Source organism: Pieris napi, chromosome 18 (genome assembly GCF_905475465.1).
Source record: "Pieris napi chromosome 18, ilPieNapi1.2, whole genome shotgun sequence".
NCBI lineage: Eukaryota > Metazoa > Arthropoda > Insecta > Lepidoptera > Pieridae > Pieris > Pieris napi.
The window spans coordinates 6,578,341-6,596,979 of record NC_062251.1 but is presented as its reverse complement, the minus strand read 5'-3'; the positions used below and the strand labels follow the sequence as shown (position 1 = coordinate 6,596,979).

Sequence of the window (18,639 nt, the reverse complement as noted above, 5' to 3'; positions counted from 1 at the left end):
TGAGTAGCCAATTAAGCGTATGATGCGCAAATGACTTTAACTTCATGTTTGCATAAGCATTTCAGACATTGCGGTGTTTTTCCGTTCTGTATGTGTACTAACATATATCTACGAAATTTAACACGCGCGCTTCTAAGTCGGTAACGGATTATTATTAATATAAGGTCGGGTTTGTTCGAACGCTTATAACTCGAGAACTGGTTTTTAGTTTGTTTTATTTCTCTCCGTGAACATATTTATTTATTTATTTATGCTTTGTTACCTTATTCACAAACATACACATAACAAAAATACAAAAAAACATGTTACAAAAGTTATAAGGCAACGGGCGGCCTTATCGCTAACAAGCGATTTCTTCCAGGCAACCCTAATGTGGAACAATGAAAAAGAAACACCAACAGAGGGTAGACTACAAGAATTGCAAAAATTATTAACAAAAAAAAAAACTCAAAATAACCCGTTAGGTACTATACCTAAAATAAAGTAAAGTCTAAAGAAAAAATAATAATAAATAAAAGTATGTATAGACAAAAACATATTAGAAAATTTACGAAAATATAAAAAACGGGAAAAAGTTTTCCGATACAGAATGCTCATGGGTTTTGTAACTGTCAAATAATATACAATGCTCAGATCATCGATATGGTAGACTATCCCCTCAAATTAAAGAACGTGTTCGACTTAGGGTCCTAAGAAAAGAGCGTACCTATTCTTTAAAGGCATTGAGAATGTTCATGGGCATCACTTAACAGGTGAGCCTCCTGCCCGTTTGCCCTCTGTTTAAAAAAAATAATGACTTCGGATCGACAAGTTATATCCACAATATTCGTATAATGGCGTATTTGATATTTTAAAAAGAAGAATAATGTCTTTAATGAAAAATTATTTACATATATATATTGGTTGTCAAATAGTTGTGTGCGTTCTTTGTGTTAATTTATTAATAAAGTAGTGTTGATATTTGTTTTGTATTCATTGTATTACTTTCACAAAATCATAAATTACGTTCAACTAATTTGTAACGAAGTTTGCCGGGTCAGCTAGTTACTAATGAATAATACTCCAGTCATTATAATTAGAGAAAGAGGTAGTCCATAGGTGAACAGCTGAGTCTTACCTACGAGCTCTGTCACAACAAATGTTTTCAAATTGTTGGTATAACAAAAAGGGTGGGTCGAACAGACTCGTAGCAATTACGCAATGCCTCGTTGTAGCCAAACCTCTACCGCTAGGGTTTCGAAGGGTAGCGACCCCCTCGCCACAGTTTACGCACATACAGTGGTATTTTTCGGTGAAAAGAGAACACATTAATGTTTTTAGGTACTTGACTTAATAAATTCTACATAAAACTTACAATGCGCATGTTGCACAAGAAGAAGACAGTTTTAGAAGATGTGTGAATGTGTAAAGTTTTGAATCGATAGTGAAAATTTTCTTTTGAGAAAGTGGTTAAAGATGAAAGGGCCTCTGAAAGAGAAAAAGCTTTGGACGAAGAAAGTGCGGAGGCTAACAAATGATTTCAGAATTACGAAAGAATGATTGCTCAAAGACTAGTTATGCAAATTCGCGTTTTATCTGATGAAATAGTTGAATGGTTTTAGCCAATTATGTAATAAATATATAATTAGGATAATCATACTTATGAAACTATTGTAGAAAAAATATGTACACGTGTGAAAATTACATGAGATGGTAATTAGGACAATCAGATACATATGAAAATATGTTAGATATACATACATGTGTAAAAATGACATGAGAATTTAAGAAGGCGCAGCGCTAACCAGATCCACCAAACCAACCAACTTCCTCACCAGTAGGCCGCAATATCGCCGCACAATCACGAGGGGACTCCCCGTATTGAAGAAGTCGCATGGGTCTGCCAAACATCCGCGAATATACAATGTATAATGTATATACATATATTTTTAGGAATTAAGAAAACAACTTCAACGTGACATAAAATATGAGCGGAATATTGAAATTGGTATTCAAGTTATAGGGTATATAAAGCAATGTTTAAAAATAAAGGGTATTCAAAAAATAAATTTCCTTACAACATTGTTTCAACCTACATTACGGCGTCTTCTTTTTGCTTTCAAATTAATCGCAAAACCATATATTTTAATGTTGGAATGACATTAATTGTCATTTGTCAAGCTTTAGTACTTTTTGACATTTGATTTTTAAGCTATTGCATAGATTTTTTATAAAAATCTAACATACGATGAGTGATGACGTAATATAGGTGCGGCCAATATGCGTTAGAGCTGGACGGAACGAATACTGCGTATTCACATCTCTCTGACGAGATCGGTGACGTGCCTCACGTTTTTTTAAAATAAATTGTCTCAGAGTTACGGAGAAGACACTCTGTTCTTGTGTTCTATTTTTTTTACTTACCACTTTAAAATTAAATGGGTTTGTACTTTTCAACTAGGCCCGTCAATTTGATGATGATGATGAAATAAACTTTAACTTGATATCAGTATTTGCGCGTCTGGATTTTATAAATAAATATATATTGTGTTTAGCAATTATATTAGCAATTATTTTCGTTTGTTATAACTTTATGACATTAGTATAGAAAATTGGCAATACCAAATAAAACTAAATTGAACCACTGTTCAGTGTTCAGTAATCTGTGGTACAGTGGAGACATATCGATCGGTTGTCGGGTCAGTGAGGCGCCAGTCACTATTGACGGATGTGACTTATACAAATCTGTGGCTGGAACAAAGAAAGCTTGTATATTAGTATATTTTTTTCTTCTGCGCGTATTTGCACGTTCAAAGCAAGCTCGTTCGGGTTACATTAATTTTAATAAACCGCTCTTCGTATTTAGCTGTAAAGTATCACAGACCAAGCGGTTGCTGTGATTGGCTAGCGCCTTCGCGGGAAATATTGAGGGCAATCGTGAGGTGTACAATGGAAGTTTTATTTATATTCTAATTATTAAATACAATAAGTATATATATCAACTATATCGATATAAACTAAACATAACTAGAAATATGAATATATAAATATAGTAGACTAGCGGACCCGACAGACGTTGTCCTGTCTTAACTATGAATATTGATTTCGAATTGGTATAATTAACTATGCAGCTCGATAGGGGTCAAGCGCTTTCTATGTTGTTGATTTCGATTATATCGATTCAAATCAAACGCCATAAGGTTCCTTCAAAAAAGTTTGAATTATAAAAGCGCTATGCACTGAAAGAAAAAATTTGCTATCGATACAAAAGTCAGGATTACTCAATATGGTGGTTGAGTATTCTTAAATTTTCTAATTTTCTGCGCAATTTTCTTAATTTTTTCTTTCATAACAACCTTCTCCTGAAAATAACAAACACAACAAGTAGTATTTAAAGGAAGTTTCAATAATTTTCTTTCTAGTCTTTTATTAAGAGTATTGGTTTCAATACCAATAAAACGATTCGTCAAATGCTTGAATACTTGTATTAAATCGCAGTCTATCTTCATCTCCGGATTAGAACAGATTCAAGGGGGGTTCAACGACCGACCAATGATCTAATCTGTCAATTACCATTGTCTGCCTCTATCGTCTATGGATTCATAACGAAACGTCCACCTACACGTAGATGAAATTTCAAATTTAATAATTGTAGTACTTCTTTGGTTTCGCCTGATACGGTGAGGGTAGTATGAATTTGTTCGTTATATGGAATACCCGCATTTTTTTTTGTTCAAGTGCAGACACCTGACCGCTCTGTTTTTCTAGAGTCTGGCTAATGAAAGAAGATAACGAAAAAGCGGGGCGCTTTGATATATTTTGTGGATTAAACTTACTTGATACTTGATTTTATTTTATTATTTTTTACATTGATAGTAACTGTATTTCTATGAAATTAAATACCTATACGTATTTAGTCTTTTACTATTGATACTTAAAATGACTAGCATTGCATGGAAAACTAAAACTATATTTATTATAAAACTCAACTTTATTCGGAATAATCAAATCCTGCGAAAGAAACGAAATATTCTATCAAATAAAACAAAGTTTAGGCTATTATACCTGTTAATTATTCGGAAAAAATATATAGTAGAAATGAAAATGAGTAATTGCATGAAGTAACAAGACAATAAACATACTAACCTAAAAAATTCAATGACATTCTGTGTTGCCATCCGAAAGTTTTCAAATAATTCAATTATCTTCTTTCATTAGCTCTATTTAAGCACGATAATCTCAAAGACTAGCGATTATAGTGTGATTCCAATTCCACAGATTATTTTCGCTAATATAGTGTGATTCCTGAGGCAGGTACATTTTTGTGTATTTTTTTTATTAATACAACAACTAACAGTGCCAGATGACGCGCGAGTACGTTGCAGGCCTTGTAAAAATGTGTTTGCTCTTGCTTGCTTGCTTTTTGGACATCCTGCCAATCTGTGGCCAGAATCTCTACTAATCTTTCAGTTTCCGAAAGATTTTGATCTGTCGGACAAAACTTCAAAATATATGGTACGTTCGCAGGTCCTCACGGACACTGACGATGCCAGAGGTCTCGCGAGTGCGTTGACAACCTTTTAAAAAATTGGTGTGCTCTGTTCCTGGACATACTGCCAATCTCAGTGGCGGAATTTCAACTACAACCACGTAAACACGATTACATAAGATACATTTTTTGTATGTTACCTCCTGAGCCCTCATTAATTATTGAAACAATATTACGAAAACCTCGACCTTAATCTGCTATAATCGAATAATGTATCGAATACAATCGCTCCACATTCGATCGAGCGGGTAATCGATTGTTCTCATGTCACTGGACGCGAGCGGTCAAGTGTGTTCTGTGTTGCTAGGTGAAAGAGCATAGATATTTGGCTATTTCTTTATTTAAAGCTTGTAAACGCTCGGTACAATTGTACATTGGTACATAAGAAAAATGAATACAAGAGTTATACACTTATAGGCTTATAACAAACACTAAGAGGGAATAAAAGTTAAAGAGGCTGTTTAAGTATTACGTAAGCACTATAGGGGGCTGGGGGGCTTTCTTTGATTTTCTTATTTGGTGATTACTTCAACAGTAATTATTTACTTTTTTTACACATATAATCCACACATTGTTGCTTGAAAACGAAATGCGTTTTCGAGGATTCCTTCAAAAACTTAATACGTTTATGTGCTATTATTTTTAAGAGCTTTGCTTGCTTTTCCTGACAAGAGGAAGAGGGGGGGGATAAATTGTAATAAATATGTGTGATATCCAGACCGAGCTCTTTTATCAGAATGCTTTAACTTTGGCCAAACGCGTTCTTCTGAGAGGGACAAATGGGATGCCTGGGGAGATCAAGAGGGTAGACGAAAATTATTTTTATTAAAAGGTTGGGTAATCAAACATTTATCTTTTTTCTCTTGTCTATGAAATTGTTTATTTCGTACTTCTAGAACTAACTTTAATCATATAAAGCAAAAAGCAATTACGCTAAAAATGGAATACATAATATAAAAAGGTTCAAACATTTGAAACTTAAAAATGAAAAATTATTTAACATAGTAAATTCGGCTGTGTTGTGTGATGGTATGTCAAGTCAGCTCAAAAATCATTTATTCATGTAGGTACAGTTATGAACGTCAAAAAAAAATTCATTAAATACTTCAAGTTTTACATTTACTGCCAGTTCTCAAATCAAGGGAGTAGATGAAGAGATGAACTGGTAATAAACTCTCCGCCACTCTTTTTATGGTGTCTATGTGGAGTGTGTTCATGATGCAGCATATGGATATTTTAATACTCTTTTTAAACGTATTCCATTCAGATTGCCTGTGGCCGTGCTACGATAAGGCTCTAGTCTTGTGTTACCACCAATTTTGAGTCGACACTTAGTGGTATATCTAAAGGTTGGATTTCTCGTGCGAGAGTCGGGTTTTATCGCTAAGTCTGTGGATGTCAAAAGGTCACTGACTAATAACCACAATTGTACGGTGACCTTTGTCAAACCTCAAGCAGATCACCATTATAACGAATCCCTTTGGCTGTGTAAAATCAATGGGAGTTAGTATCATATTACACTGGATGGGCCGATGTAGGGCGTGGTTATAAGGCTTCCGATGTATAATTACTTTTGACACGTGAAAGCTTATGGTTAGAATTGTAAACTAGGGATCAGGATAAATGCGATTTTGTCAATAAGATACAGAGCCTACGGGACGCCTAAAAAGGGCAGTCATCGCAGCCCAAGGGCATACATTTTTAGTGGGTGAGTTGCCGGCCTTTGCGGGAGGAGTACACTCTAACTTTGAATAGATGGAGGTCCTTCCAGCCTCCCACCGTCGGATTGGTTCGTAAATACTTCAGTGGGCAGCTGGGGTGGAATGGTATTATGCCTCGACGTCCGATGATGAAACCCAGCTGGAGGTATTAATCCTCTGAGAACTCTCCATGGTAAATGCGGTAGAAGATTTAGAGTGATTCCCACATATCTAGTTTATGGTATTATTTTTGTACACTGTCGGAATTTTTCCGAAGGGGTAAGCAAGTATCATTCTCATTTCTCTACTCCCTACATCGATCTCTATGGATATCCAGACCTATCGTTTTATATTGTCACTCTTACTCTGTTCTTAAATGATGATTTTAGGTTAAACTTTTGAGAGGAAAGCGTTCATTGTATAAGCGTGTAGTTATTTTTGAACATCGCCTTACGAATGTATCGATAATGTGAGTCAGTGTGTTACTTCCGGGTGTGTTCGACCGCACACGTCGTAATGTGGCCTATAAATTTTTTAACAAAGCATTTCAAGACCCATATCTGTCGACTTGATGTAACAGTCTCTTGTTGAACCCAACTACATAGTGTGAGTAACAGTAGTTTTATTAATTATTTATATTTTAGCACCTTCAGCGAATGTTAATAAAGAATAAAATAAAAAAACATTTAATTGAGATCATTATAAGTCAAGATGTTGATTAGTAGAGTAATACTTATAATGTTAGTAAATTTATAAAAACATTTAATTCATAAATCTGCGTTCTTTTGAGGCACCAGGTCAGGTACAAGTGCATCTATATGAACCCAGTGTCTCAAGCAGCGGATCGGAAAAAGATAGAGGCATTCGAGATGTGGTGTTAGAGTAGAATGTTGCGAATACCATGGACTGCAAAAAGAACCAATAAGTCCATTCTCAACCGACTAAAAATCACCACAAGACTGTCGACTATCATTTATAAACGGGTGATTAGCTACTTTGGTCATATTGCCAGGAGAGAACCAAATAGTCTCGACAAGTGAAGGCAGGAAAAGGAGAAATGTGGGGGGGGGGGAAAGAAAAGACAATTGTCCCACCATCCCTAATGCACTGAGACAAGCTGAGGATAGAATGGAGGCAGCAAGTCGATGTATCGCTTAGGGCTACAGCACAAGCACGACCTACAGTAATGAAATTTGTGAAGAAGAGATAGCGGACTTGAATTCGTGTATGCGGTGATGTTAGTTATTTGGACTATGTATTTGCGTGTTGTTCCCACGAGAATGTAAGTGTGTGCTCCTATTTCACCATGCCTTTTGCTGAAAGAGGATAAATCTTTGTTTTTAATTTATAAATTAACTATTAATAACTAATGATGGCATGTGGAAAATGGTGTAATGGTTGCAGCTCCTTACAAAAATTGTGTAAAACAAAAAACTTGGCAATTAAAAAGAGTGGCGGAGAGTTTATTGCCAGTTTTCCCTTCCGTTCTACGCCCTTGATTTGAGAACTGGCAGTAAATGTAAAATTAGAAGCATTTAATATGTATTTCTTTTTTGACGTTCGTAATTGTAACCTATATGATTTTGAATTGATTAAAATAATAGAAATTGCCTTTGTAGAGAAAGTTGTACTGTACCTCTAACCTAATCGTCTAACAGCTAACTAAGGTCCAGAAGCTCTGTATATATGCACAGCTGGAAATACTTCGCTAGCGCGTTTCAGGGTGTGACGTCATCGCTGTGATTGTAGGCTTACGAAAAATATTAATAAATCCGCTGATGCGTTGCGACGCAAGATTCGGGCAAAAACATATAACTTACGTCATAGTTCTTTTCTCTCGCTCTGCCATAAACCTGCCTTTATCGAGCCATAAATCAAAGAGTTCAACGGCCGTTAGTGGAAGGTATAATATAGGCTTTTAGGCTTGCAAAGAAAATGTAATGTTTAATTAAACGTGGTGAAGGATGTCTTTGTTACCATGGTAACCGATTTTTAATAAAAAACGGGTTCTTAAATCTATGGATTGGGTTGTCATGTTTTACCTTTTTTTTACCCTGTACCGATTTAACTATTTAACTAAGTTAACAGCCGCTTTCTATACTCGATCTTAAATTTAAAATGATATCTAATCCAGATTTTCGCAAATTAAGATTGATAAATGTCAAAATTCGATCTCGAATTCAAGGATATTTTACAAAAACGACCCATCGATCGGTTATTGCAACATATTTTATGAGAAATGGATTGAAATATACGAAAAAAAATTGTTTCCATCTCAGATCATTATAAAAGGTTTGCCAGCGCTTAAAGGAACACACAGCAATAATGACTGATTCTACACACTTTAAAAGGCAAACATAGCATGGTGTATACTTAATAACGATTGCTAAGTGAGAGAATACAACAAACTATTAATATACGAAGAATGATAAATTAGTGCTAAATTTTGGAGAATGCTCTGTGATTCTGTGAGTAAGAGAGCTAAATATTTATGAGCTAACTTATACACCCTAGAAATCGTCGCCTATAACATCGCCAGTGTTGGTCTTATGGCTTCTGCGTGCGGCTCTCATCCCTGAGGTTGTAGGTTCAATCCCGGCTGTGCACCAATGGTCTTTCTATATGCGCATTTAACATTTGCTCGAACGGTGAAGGAAAACGTCGTGAGAAAACCGGCTAGACCCTAAAATTCGACGCCGTGTCTCAGGTACAGGAGACTGATACTTGCCTATTAGATTGACAAATGATCGTGAAACAGATACAGAAATCTGAGGCCCAGACCTAAAATCGTAGTAACGTTACTGATTTTTTTTATAACATCGGTGTGAATAAAATTAGAGAAGAATGTTTTTAAACAAAGAATAGACTCCTCTTTACGCTGCAATGCCATTATGGAAGTTCAACACTTTACTAAATCGACGTTTTTTGCTAACTAACGACGTCGTTAAGCACATGAGCGCGGTAACGCCGTTACACCCGTTAATACGTTACGCTTGAGACAGGTGTGAACGTGTGAAATTGATTTTACTGTATAAAAGTAATGATGTATAAAACTAATAGTTGCGATATTTTAACAAAGTCGTGATTCGAACGTACGGCTCTAAGGTTGAGAGTCCCACGCTTAAACCATGACTACTCTCCAAGGAAGCGTTCAAGTATTACGTCACGCAATTTTTGGAGATTCTTGAATCCCCCCCCCATGTAACGCACCGTAACGTTTGTCTGTACCCAATAGTAAAACGTTTCGTGACCACCAATGTGGTGAAAAGTACTGGAAAGTCGAAACTAATATTAACAATAAGGCGTAATTCTACAAGAGGGGAAACCCCATTTGTATACATAATACTTGAACGCTCCCTAAGCATTACTGTTATAAGATTGCGATTTCACAATTTTAAAATAATTACTAAAATACCCTGTAATTTTGATTGCACAACAATGGCGGGAGTCATCATCACTTTCATTTCTGACCCGAATATGTTCATTGCGCAGCCCGTGGGAAAGTTTTGTATTCGTAAATATTGCGTGTGTTTAAGAGGTGTTTAAAGGGACCGTTTGGGTATCGGGTTCGTTTGCTAGAGAGATAAAATAAATAAAAAATGTGTGCGTGTACTAGGTGGACACACGTAAGAAGTGAAACTTCTTTATGACCGTATTTTTCGAAAAATGATCTACTATATGCAACTTTACAGAAATTGGTTAAATAAAGTTAAATTAAAAGAAAAACGCTTTTTACCGGATTAAAGTTATGTATTATTATAAATTTACAACTATTTGACATAATTTTAAATTTATCCGACGTTTCGCGTGCTTTACAGCGTGCGTGGTCACGGTGACTGAAGACAAAAGATGTTGAATGTCAAAAAGTATCACAGCTGCAGAGAAAGTTTCCCCGGAGTTGGTATCGACTAAAAGATGGAGGGTTTTGGCAAAAATGGCTCACGGTGTCCTCTATTTTCGCGGATTGTTTTTCTTTTTGAGATTTTAATTTGGATATTATTGGATCCCAGGTGTTTGACAATTTTAGGCCGTCTTCTCTATTGAAATTGGGGTGTTTTTTGATTTCAATGGCAATTTATAATAATACATAACTTTAATCCGGTAAAAAGCGTTTTTCTTTTAATGTTATGAGTTATGTTAATCAAAGACAATACAAAGTTAAATTAGATAAAGTTTAACAAAAGGCTTTTATTATCATAGACATGAATACAAATACAATTATTTCATTTTAACTTTTTACTGTACTACTATGTAGTACTAAGATTATTACAGAATTTCATTAATTGTAATAGAATTATTAGTATTACTATCATTGTTATCGGTATTATATATTTTTGTTACTAATGGCTTCGAATCTCTTCCTTTTAAACTCATGAGAGTCGCACGCTGAAGCCACAAGGCCAACACTGCCAGAGTGATGTTCAGTGTAGGACGCCCTGTAGCGGCGCGTGCTGCATCCATTCCATCATCAGACGTTGAGGCAGAATTCCAAATTCCGTCCTTACCATCTCGACGACGCCTGGCGTTTCATTCTGCCGCGCACTACCTATGTGTGAAAACCGCAAGGTATTTTCAAACCGATACGGCTTATGAGTTTCAAGGAAAGCGTACGTTTGCCTGAAAGCTCGGCAACACTCCCGCTAGCTCCGGGCGTTGCAAATGTCCGTGGGCAATTATCACTTTATCTACTTTGTCTTTTGAAAGACTTTGTCTTTAGAATTGTCTTTTTGTCTGAAGAAAAGACGAACCATTCATATGAAAAGAAATAAGATTGTTTGTTAGAATTAGAAAACGCTAATTTAGTATATTATTTACATCAAGATAACAAATAACTAGGGGGCCTCATAGCCTAGCGGTCTTATTAAGTGGCAGCTAGGTGAGGGGTACCGGGTTCGATTCCCGGTTCGAGGGCAAGTTTTAATTTAATTTAAATTTGTTCTCGGCCTTTGGGAGGGTTGTACGGTACCGGGCGAGTGCCTAAACCGTACATGGAGGACATGGTCGAATTTCTAAGGCAAAAAGCACGAATGATAAAAATCTCATACTTGACGCTGGCTAATGCACAGACCGTGCCGGAGCCATTAAAAAAAAACAAATAACTAACTGTTACTATCAAAGCTTTATTGAATATATTATGTACTAAAGTAGTATTTCTATCGTTTAAAGTAAACCACAGACAATTAATAAGTAATATTTAATTACAGACGAGCGGATAAGCGGTTAAAATGGCGGATACAGACACAGAGACGCTGCCAAACGGCAACGCTACACTTTCAGCGGAAGAAGAAGAGAGATTGAAGCAGAGGCCAGCTGATATTGATGCTGTAAGTAAAAGTATAATATCTAATATATAAAATTCTCGTGTCACAGTTTTCGTTGCCATACTCCTCCGAAACGGCTTGACCGATTTTGATGAAATTTTTTGTGCTTATCCGGTATCTATGAGAATCGGCCAATATCTATTTTTCATCCCCCTAAATGTTAGGGGTAGTCCACCCCTAATTTTTATTTTAAATTTTAGATAATTTTTTTATTTTTATTTTTTTATGATACAACATTAAAAAATACATACAACCCCTAACTTTCACCCCTCTACGATAAACCCCTTTTTTTTATTATAAATGATATATGTACATGGCAAAACGACGTTTGCCCGGTCAGCTAGTAATATATAAGAATAGTTTGGGCCTCAGATTCATGATCATTTGTTAATCTAATTGGCAAGTAGGTGGTCAGTCTCATGTGCCTGCTACACGCCGTCGACTTTTTGGGTCTAAGGCAAACCGGTTTCCTCACGATGTTTTCCTTCACCGTTCGAGCGAATGTTAAATGCGCACATAGAAAGAAGTCCATTGTAGCACAGCCGGGGATCGAACCTACGACCTCAGGGATGAGAGTCGCACGCTGAAGCCACTAGGCCAACACGCCTCAATCAAAAAAGTTCATAGTGATGTTTATTATGGTGTATATTTACCAAAAATAATAATAATTTCTCTGTGGAGATGAAAACTAATAGTTTCTATGATGGCCTATAGAAAATAAATTATAGTGGTAAAGGTTTTAGGGAGCGTTCAAGTATTACGTAACGCAATTTTTGGAGATTATTGACCCCCCCCCCCCCCCCCAATGTAACTCGTCGTAACGTTTTTCAGTACCCAAGTACAGTACTGTACACAAGTATAGTAAAACGTTTCGTGACCACCTACTGACTCTTTAGTTACTATTATGTGGTGTAAGTCGAACAAAATATTAACAATAACGCGTAATTTAATCCCCGCCCCGCGTCGTAACGTTTTATGGTAGCTGTACACACTCGGCGAGACACCCCGAGACAGGCCGAGGGCGAGAGTGTACAGTAGAGCTCTCGTCTCGCCTCGCTTCCTCGCAGTCGGTCTCGCCTCTCTCGGTCGCCTGTCGGTTTTTTGCGCACGAGTCAAAGGGTCTCGCGAGTAAAACGAGAGCGACCTGTAGGGTAGGGCGGGGCTAGTTGAGCAATTTTTCACTTGCTTGGATATAGCTCCTCAATGATAAGTCTCAATGAGTTGTTATGTGTCCTGATGGATTAGTAATTTATCCCTTAATAAAAGTGTCCTTAGTATTTTTTTGTAACAAGTCCAATATAATAGCTACAGATGTTTAAATGCAGAAAGTCAAGTATGCTCAATGTACCCCATAGGTGGGGTAAGTTGAGCAAGGGTATGGGGCAAGTTGAGCACTAAGAATGTCTAGGCCAAACCATGGGTTCTATGTTAACTTGAGATGAAATAAAATATGTGTTGGACAGTCAGCTTTTTATTTATAGTCTTTTATTGACATAACAACAACATTTAAAGAAATTTTCTTTGTATAATTAACCGAAACTAGAATCAACAAAACATGAGCATCCATATCTATCCATTACTTCCGATAATTTCTAAAAAAGATTACCAAGGCTGGTGGGTTCTGGTTTACTAGCTACGATTTTTTTGTTTTTAAAACATCATCAACTATTCTTTTCCGGAAATCTTTTTTGCAATTCAGCTTGGTGGAACTTCAGCACACTCTTAGGCAAGGCGACGGACGTCTTTTGGAATAAAAGCCATTTGTAGCAAGAATTTTTTCAACAGTTCTCTTGTGAGAGAGGATATACTTCCCTCGGTGTTGTATAGCCCATAAATGAATCATCACCCTCATTTATTTATTTAAAAGTCAACCAATACAGAATTCTTTAGCGGCGGTATTCACACTTTTTCCCTTATCGTGGACAGCCTTTGCAGCATTATTTAAGTATTCAGTTGTGTAAGAACATCTTGTAGTCTTCCTCTTGTAAGTCCGCATCCAAACAAAAATAAAAGATTCATTACTCATCAGTTGTTTAAGTCGTAGAGTTAGTTGAGCTATAGTTGCTCAACTTACCCCAACCCGGAATTTCAAAAGAAAAGTAGGATTGTAAATAAATGCCTAGAATTAGACCCAAAACCTATCTACAAATCAAAAATACAATAATCTTCTGAAAGATTAACACTCTCCTGATTGAAAACAGAGAACATTTGACAAAGACAGACGAAAACTTGCGATAAACAATATTTTTACTTTATGGTCACAAAATAAACAAAACGCCGTGACACTTCACTCACTCGTCGAGCTGCCACTAGCTATGGTGCGATGATTACCTCTCCTACGACTCCTTCTTTTCGCTATTTGATACTCCCGCGTAAGGTGAATAGTTTCCGAGATATTTCGATTGCCCAACTTGCCCCTATGCTCAACTAGCCCCGCTCTACCCTACACACTCGTTCAATCACTTGCTCGATGACTGTGGTTGTGACAGGACGTATCGCACAATGTGGTCTAACGAACGCGAATTAGAGTTTTTGGAGTGTTACCAAAGGGAATCGTTGTTATGGAATCCGAAGGATGTAGGACACAAAAATAAACAATCTCTACATGATGCTTGGATGCGAATAAGCCGGCCGATGGATATCCCAATTGAGGAACTAAAGAAAAAGCGAGATTCACTCATGGCTACGTACCGTGGACGTAACTTTATGAACCTAATTACCTATTTCTGTTGCGGTGCATAGTAACCATCCACCATCTTCTTCTTCGCCATGGCTTCGTAATTTTTTTTAATGGTAAACGTGAAGAAAATTATAATAACTTATTGCACAAAGACAAACAGCAGCAGAGGTTTCCACGTCCATTATTAACGGTGTTTTAAATACAAATAACGTAACGAGTGTGTACAGGCTGCGCTCTTCTCTCGGTCCTCTCGGTCGAGACTCTCGGCGAGAGGCTCTCGCCGAGTGTGTACAGCCACCATTACAAAATACGTTACGTAATACTTGAACGCTCCCTTGCCACCAGGTTACGTTCTCCAGGGTTTAGGGAAGCTTTTAATAAGCGGACTCTTAAAATGGGATTTTGTCCCAATGAATAATCTATTGTCTCTGAATCTATTTGACAATTAACACATGTTTAAGGTCGAGATAAGTACCTATTGAAAGAAAGCTTTGTTGTTGGAGCTTTCTGAAATCGAGGTCACAATTATTGACTCGTTAAGAACAATAAAACATTCATTTTACTTGTTCTTACTTTTAAATATTAGTTATAAAGTGTAATAGAGAGTTTTCATTATAGGGAGTGAATAGAAAAAATACCAAATTTAACCAATTACAATAATTTCTAATTTTCTTACTATCAATATGTTAATTATATAAACACATAATTGGCCATCTTGACAGTTTAGACACTATCGTGTATACCGCACCAGCAACCGCAACGCACCACCGTCAACGATAGGTGCGTTTAGTAACTGAGACCAAATTTTCCTACAGGAAATATAATCTAAGAATAATAGCACACGTGTTCATGCAATAAACAATAACAAAGGCGAGAAGGCTGTTTAGGAATTTAGAAATTTCGGCACCTCAAAAGGATTGTTTTGTAAGCTATTTATAAAAACAATTACACTTAAGTATGTTGTTGATGTGTAAATATTTCTTCGTTATAGAGAGTGGCTTTTGCGTTATAACGAGTGAATTAATGCATGGGGTCCAAACAAATGTAACTATTTTTACGTTATAGAAAGTTCTTCATTATAGCAAATACGTTATAAAGAGTTTGCACTGTGTATTTCAGGATGTTCGCGAAATGGAGCGCCGGAAGCGAGTCGAGGCACTAATGTCTTCGAGACTGTTCCGGGAAGAACTGGAACGAGTGTTGGACCAGCAGATGCATGAGGGTAACGATGCGCCTTTGCTGCAACGCATCAGGGAGATGGTTGGGGGCAGACTGCATACTGGGAGTTTGAGGGTGAGTAAATTAAAAAAAAAAACTGACGCTACCTTTTAGGGCCTTTGATTTCTGTGTCTGTTTCGTAATAATTTGTTTTTCTAATAAGCAAGTTGGTGGTCAGTTTTCTGTGCCTGATTTTATTATTATTTTTTGTAATTATTTTTTACATTGACTTTTCGGTATTAGACCCGATTTGGAATCCCGGTTTTGTCAGGATGTATTCCGCGAGGATCAGATGACACAAATTTTACACACATACACATCAATTATATTACAACATAATCAATCTATCAAAAGAAAAATAAGCAACCACAAAATAAAAAAAGGGTGCGTGTACTTATGTACGCGCGTAAGAAGTTATACTTCTTTGGCATTATTAAAAATAGTTTTTGATTGCATGCAAATAATTAATTACAATTAAATAATCAAAGACTGGAAAAGGAGTCATTATAGTCAATAAAGCTCAGTTTACATTTGAAAAATTAAATAAATAAATATTTATTATTATTCTCTTACATTAAGTGTAACATAAATTCTATTATTATTCGAATGTTGTCTTTAAATTATGTCCAATACCGTAGCATCTTCCGTGGGCAACTTCATACTGATAATTTTGTGTCACGGTGCGTGCGCATCGTAAAATTTCACTCTCATCAATTTTTCATAACGCGCCTAAAGAAGTATAACTTCAACAATAAATTAAGAACAAAAAAGTAATAATAACTAAATAGATATAAAATAATAATAATAAGTAAAACTAAGTGAATGAATTACCTGCCAATATTATACATATCTATGTAACTTGGACTGTTGTCATAGTTGGAATACGTATGAATTTGTGGACAAACATACATGCATACAATTTATAGGAAACTTAAATTAATAAATTAAATGAAATCGTTTATTAAATGAAAATGATTCATGTGTACTTTTTATTATTATTAGTATAATTTGTTTTTTTTTAATGTATCTTTTATTAGTTTAGATTGTTTGTTTTCTTTTTCTTTTGTAATACATGTATTTTGCACTTTTTGCCTACGTTATGTAATTTAATACATTTTCTTTCTTATCTCACAGTGGTTGCCTGGAAGAGATCGCTTGAAAGCGATAAGGCCGCCAGTTGCCTTTCCTTTAGTTGTAATTTTGTTAATTTTTTTTTTATCATTAAGCAACGAAGTGTAAATAAATAAAATAAAAAAATAAATAATAAAATTTACAGCTCCTTTTTAAATGACCTTCCTCGATTCCAGGGACCGAGCTGTGTGCTCCCCATCAATGATATACGTGGTATCGAAGGTGTGGGTTACGAGAAGGGAGAGAAGATACTGCGTTGCAAGCTGGCTGCCGTCTACCGCCTTGTTGATTTGTTTGGATGGACGCAGAGTGAGTGACATGATCCTCAAAAAGTCTTCCCTATATTTGTTTAAAGGGGCCATTCCCCGTACCGTACCCCTGACTGCGAATCCATGGGTCCCGGGTTCGATCCCCGGCTGTGACGAACATCGATGTGATGAGCATTTGGTTTTGTGTTTAGGTTTTGTGTGTTTAAATATGTCTATCTATCTATAATATGTATGTATATCCGTTGCCTAGTACCCATAACACAAGCTTCACCGGCTTAGCATGGGACTAGGTCAATTGGAGTGGATTGTCTTTAAAAAAAAAATGCGTGCGTGTACTAGGTGTACACACGTAAGAAGTGAAACTTCTTTATGACCTTATTTTTCGAAAAATGATCTACTTAACGAAATTGGTTAAATAAAGTTTAACAAAAGGCTTTTATTATCATAGACATGAATACAAATACAATTATTTCATTTTACCTTATTACTACTAATATTATTACAGAATTTCATTAATGTAATAGAATTATTACTATCATTGTTATCGTTATTATATATTTTTGTTATTAATGGCTTCGAATCCCTTCGGATCAACCGTGGTAAGGACAAGAAAAAGATGGCGCGTAACCGAAAAACGTGACGATTTGCTACAAAATTTCTCCCATACGTCGATAAAAAATTCATTCTAACGCCGATAAAGAAGTTTGACTTCAAAAAGCAACTTGGCGCGTAACCGAAAAACGTGACGATTTGCTACAAAATTTCTCCCATACGTCTATAAAGAACTTTCATTCTAACGCCAATAAAGAAGTTTGACTTCAAAAAGCAACTTGGCGCGTAACCGAAAAACGTGACGATTTGCTACAAAATTTCTCCCATACGTCGATAAAGAACTTTCATTCCAACGCCGATAAAGAAGTTTGATGTCAAAAATTTTAACCCCCACCCCCAAAAGTAAGAAAAGCTCTGAAAAATAATAGAGACTCAAACATCCCCCTCCCCCCTATAGTGCTTAAGTAATATTTAAACAGTCCCAAAAACAATTTTTATGTATCTCTTTAAAGCAATTTAACGATAGTTTTGTGATGTAAAAATTTATAACAAACTTCAAAAGTGGGGGTATTTATTTTGTATATATTTTCTAAATTTCAGCTGGTTTCACGGGCCAAATAACAGCGCGGCTGAATACGGCGGTAGAACAAGTACTGACCACGCCCCGCGGTCTGCTACCGCATGAGGTGACCGCGTCATCTCTGGTCAAAGTGGATATGCAGGGGACTGTAGTCGACCAGGGGACAACCAATTTCCCTGTTAATGTTGAGGGTGAGTTACCGTGGCATATACAGAGTCGTTCTTTAATTTTTAATGGTTATTTAAAACAATGAAGTAAGTCATTAACCAATTGAAATGTATACTTATAATATGCTTGGTTTTAATATCCAAAAGACAACTCAGTTATTTCTATGAGGGGTTTTTTTTTTTGTTAAATAAAAGTTACATTTGATGTTGTAACAGAGTCGTGACTTGTGACAAAATACAATGCATTGAGCTGAAATAATCCAATAATATAGTATAAGATAATATTATTTGAGTTGTAAATTTTTTTAACTTTCAATTTAGTACACAAATTTGTCATAACAAATATTTGTCTTCTTGTTCATAAACAAAAGAATACAAGGAAGACAAATAAAAAGATGGGAAGATGATATAAGTAGACACCGAGAAGAGTGGAAGCTTTTAGAGGAGGCCTATGTCCAAGGACAAGCTGTATAACAGAAATTAACTGGCTTGC

General features: G+C 36.0%; 1 protein-coding gene across 6 annotated transcripts in view; it reads left to right on the top strand.

Moving 5' to 3' along the window:
• Positions 1–18,639, top strand: part of LOC125058631 (protein hu-li tai shao) — an 87,233-nt gene that overhangs the window by 40,033 nt on the left and 28,561 nt on the right. For all 6 annotated transcript variants that reach the window (XM_047662744.1, XM_047662745.1, XM_047662743.1 and 3 more), the window contains 4 exons: positions 11,433–11,552; positions 15,349–15,522; positions 16,755–16,887; positions 18,000–18,170. In XM_047662744.1, the coding sequence (XP_047518700.1) occupies positions 11,454–11,552; positions 15,349–15,522; positions 16,755–16,887; positions 18,000–18,170 (577 nt within the window). In that variant the 5' untranslated portion in view covers positions 11,433–11,453. The remainder of the gene's footprint in view (positions 1–11,432; positions 11,553–15,348; positions 15,523–16,754; positions 16,888–17,999; positions 18,171–18,639) is intronic.